General features: G+C 42.7%; 1 protein-coding gene across 1 annotated transcript; it reads right to left on the bottom strand.

The window, feature by feature from the left end:
• Positions 1–291: 291 nt before the first annotated feature.
• On the bottom strand, positions 292–3,112 carry LOC149191098 (uncharacterized). The gene has a single exon (XM_089412336.1). The coding sequence runs from the start codon at positions 2,410–2,412 to the stop codon at positions 1,081–1,083; it is 1,332 nt and encodes a 443-aa protein (XP_089268462.1). The 5' UTR covers positions 2,413–3,112; the 3' UTR covers positions 292–1,080.
• Positions 3,113–3,419: the final 307 nt, after the last annotated feature.

Here is a 3,419-nt window from a genome sequence, read left to right as displayed (position 1 = left end):
CATGTATATAAATTAGTTGAATAGTATTTATGGCCTGATGTAGATGCAAGTATGCCAGAAAAATAATGGAAGAGCAACATTGACACAACAAATTGCAGAGACTTTAAATTGATAAGCAAAGGTGACTGTCAATTCATAACCCTGCTTACGCACAGGACTCTGACTAACAACTTGGCTAGACAAAAGTGCCATTTAAGTAGCATTCATCAACACTGAATAGGACGACATGAAACTTATACTTCGAAATAGATCCTTATGGATAAACAATAACTGCACAGTGCAAACACAGGCTTCAGAAAAATTCCTCCATAAAGTTTCTTATGCCTCAATCAAGTCGGCATATATAGTTTGATATAAATACATCCATTGTCAGGCACCAGTCAATGCAATAATGCAGACTAAACTGCATCAGATTCCCTACAGTAAAATGTTAATGCTGCAACAAATTCATACAAACTGTTTGAGATTCTATACGAACAAGAGAAATAGGCATGACCCACTGTGAAGAAGAGGAAGATTTAGATGGGTTTTGGCCGAGATAAGCTCCTTATAAAACAGATGTTGTAAGTCCGATTTAAAAGGAAGAACCATTTCACTCCTTTCTATATTTTTTTCTTTCTCCTGTGGAAGGGAGAATGATCTTGCTAATAAATCATGAAGAGCCCACATAAATAACTATGGGATCAGCTTGTTAGTGCCATCCAAGGCCAGAACAAGACATTTCTTTATCAATTTTAAATGAAAAACCTGATACTTACATTTCTAAAAGGGATGTTACTGCAATCATTTCCTGTGGCGAAAGAACAAGACCAATTGATTCACCAATATGAAGCTTCACAACTTTGACAATGATACAAAGCTGTAAGCTGCTGCATAGCATCATGGAGTTCAATCAAGGAAACCAGACATCCACTCCCTCAAATCAAATCCATCCGAGTAAGAAAATCAATCTGTGTAAAACTTATAAACATGTAGAGACCTGTTGCCAGGTTTTAATTCTAGTAGGCTTTAACAGCATTGTCCTCCTCTCGTCTGCTGCTATGTGCTGGGACAAACCACTGAGAAGGTTGTGAACAACCACTAGTGTTTTGAGTCAGAGGGGTTGTTCCTAGAAACTATCCTTGTTAGAGGCAAGAGAATGGGCGATTCGCTTGGTGAAGAGGGAGACAGGGGCATCATATGTAATATGGGATTCGGAGTCGAAACCGGAGAAGGATGATGAACCAGAGAACAGGGGGAAGAATTAGAATCACCGACAATAATGGTTATAAAGGACCCATCTTCATCACTAGAGACCGCAGAACAACTAGAAGGGGAAGATGGCACGGGTGGCTCTAACTGATGCTGCTGCTGCTTCAAGCTCATGGCTGTGCTGTTTACTACTTTCTCATCAGCATCTCTCAAGAACTTGAACTTCGGGGGAGGAGAAAAGGCCGGGTTAGCATTTGGGTATCGCTCTTCTTTGATCGGGTATTGATGTTCTAGGTGCCCTTCTTGATTAAGGGGGTGCAGTGTGCCATTCTCCTTGTTGGGCGCAAGATGCAAAGTTGTGCAAGGAGGGGAAATGAGAGGGGAATGTGAGGCAGAAGAGGCGAAAGATGACGGAAAAGAAGATGGCAATGAAGACGAAGCTGATGAAGAGGAAGAGGAAGAGCAGCTCCTGGAGATCTCAATGAGAGGACTGAGGCGAAGCTGCTGTTTGTTATGAACGACTGATAAGTGGGGGAAGAGGGAGCTATGCAGAGGGGTCAGAGGGGTCAAGGGAGGGGTTGCCATTGGAGTGCAGAATGGTGGTGATGAAGGAGGCGTAACAAATGGAGTATTATTAATGGGAGTAATAGTACCTGAGCCACCACCAATATGAGCCAGCAGGTCACTCAGACTCCTACTTCTAGACTCTCTTCTGCTCTTCCTGGATCTCCCATCCTCAGAATCCAGATCTTCCTTGGTCTCCTCCTTAATTGTAAACAGAATCCTAGGGGGACCCAACAGGCCATGTAACCTCATGAGCTCACTATCCATGCCCTCTGCAGGGAAAAACTTGGTCATAAAGTCTGTTCTGATGGGGGATTGATCTGGGGACCTCTGAGCTACAACCAGACCATCATTTTGCCGATGATGTAGACGACTGGCAGCTTCACTGCCATTAGTAATAACATTAGCATCCCTCAGATGGTGACGGAGATTTAACGCTCTCATAGAAGAAGCGGCCTGCTTCTTCCAGCAGAGCAAGAAAAAGAGCTCTCTGGATGGACTGCTGTACTCATCCTCCACTTCACCATTCATTGCCGATCCTGAGTTCAATCTCCTCCTCCACCAAAACACATAATACAGTTCTGCAACAAGGGCTAGAAGAAAACACCCAAACACAACACTCAAGCCAATTCCCAGCCTGCTCAGGGAACTCATCATGGAACCACTTCTGATAAAAAAAAAAAGTTCAAATCAAGTCTAAACCAACACTAAAACATCCATCACTTTACTACCCAAAAACACCCATCAGTTCACTATCCAAGACACACAATCCCTTCCAGCCGATTAAGTGAATACCTGGTTTAATCAATCCCAGTTCTATCCCCCCCAAAAAAAAATCTCACCTGATTGCAACTCCCAAAAACCATTTTTAAAACTCAGTTCCCCAGCTGAAAACACTGTTGCTCCATTTTCATGCACAGAGCTCCATCCTTCACCATTTTGGAGCCAAACTGAATCCTTAATCAAATTCAGATCCATCCAACCTACACTATTTTCAAACCCAAACTCTATTTTCCACCATAAATAATCAGAAAAATCTGTTCTGGATCTGAAACAACATTAAAAAGCAAAAGAAAAAAGACACCCACATATTGAAAAGCTCTTCGTTCAGTTAGTCCCCATCGTCATTGCAGTTTCTCCTCCACAAAGAACGAAGGTTTTGTTCTTCTCGTTGGAGTTACAGGAAAAACCGCTATCAGGCTCCATTTCTGATCAATACCCGCTTCCCACTGTGGGTTATCCCTTACCAAAAACGAAACGCCCGTCGCTATTCATCGCCATCGCCACCCACATAGAATGACGAGAGAGAACAAAGTGCCACTGAAAATAAAGCAAACCATAAACCGCCGTCAAAAAAACAACCGCTAGTCATAGCGGTTTCAGGATCCTCTCTTTAAAGTTTGACATCTTCACGTGAAAGCCTGACGTCCAGTCGACGGGTTAAACCGGTTTCCCTCGGTCGACTTCCGCCCTCCACGGAATATTCTAATCGTACAGTTAAACAGCGTTTTATTGGGAATATTCTGTAATTTTGCAAATTTTGACATGGAATATATGGGGTTAAGAGTTGGGTTTAGGCCTGCAGGTAATATTTTGGTTTGAAAGGATTGGATTCAGGACGGGAGTCGATAATGATGATTTGGTGGTATTGACAAGGATTTTCA

The sequence above is a fragment of the Pinus tabuliformis genome, chromosome 3_1, assembly GCF_031772625.1.
Source record: "Pinus tabuliformis cultivar Carrire ecotype Pingquan chromosome 3_1, CPIR1, whole genome shotgun sequence".
NCBI classification, from domain to species: domain Eukaryota; kingdom Viridiplantae; phylum Streptophyta; class Pinopsida; order Pinales; family Pinaceae; genus Pinus; species Pinus tabuliformis.
This window is presented reverse-complemented; position numbering and strand designations above follow the sequence as displayed.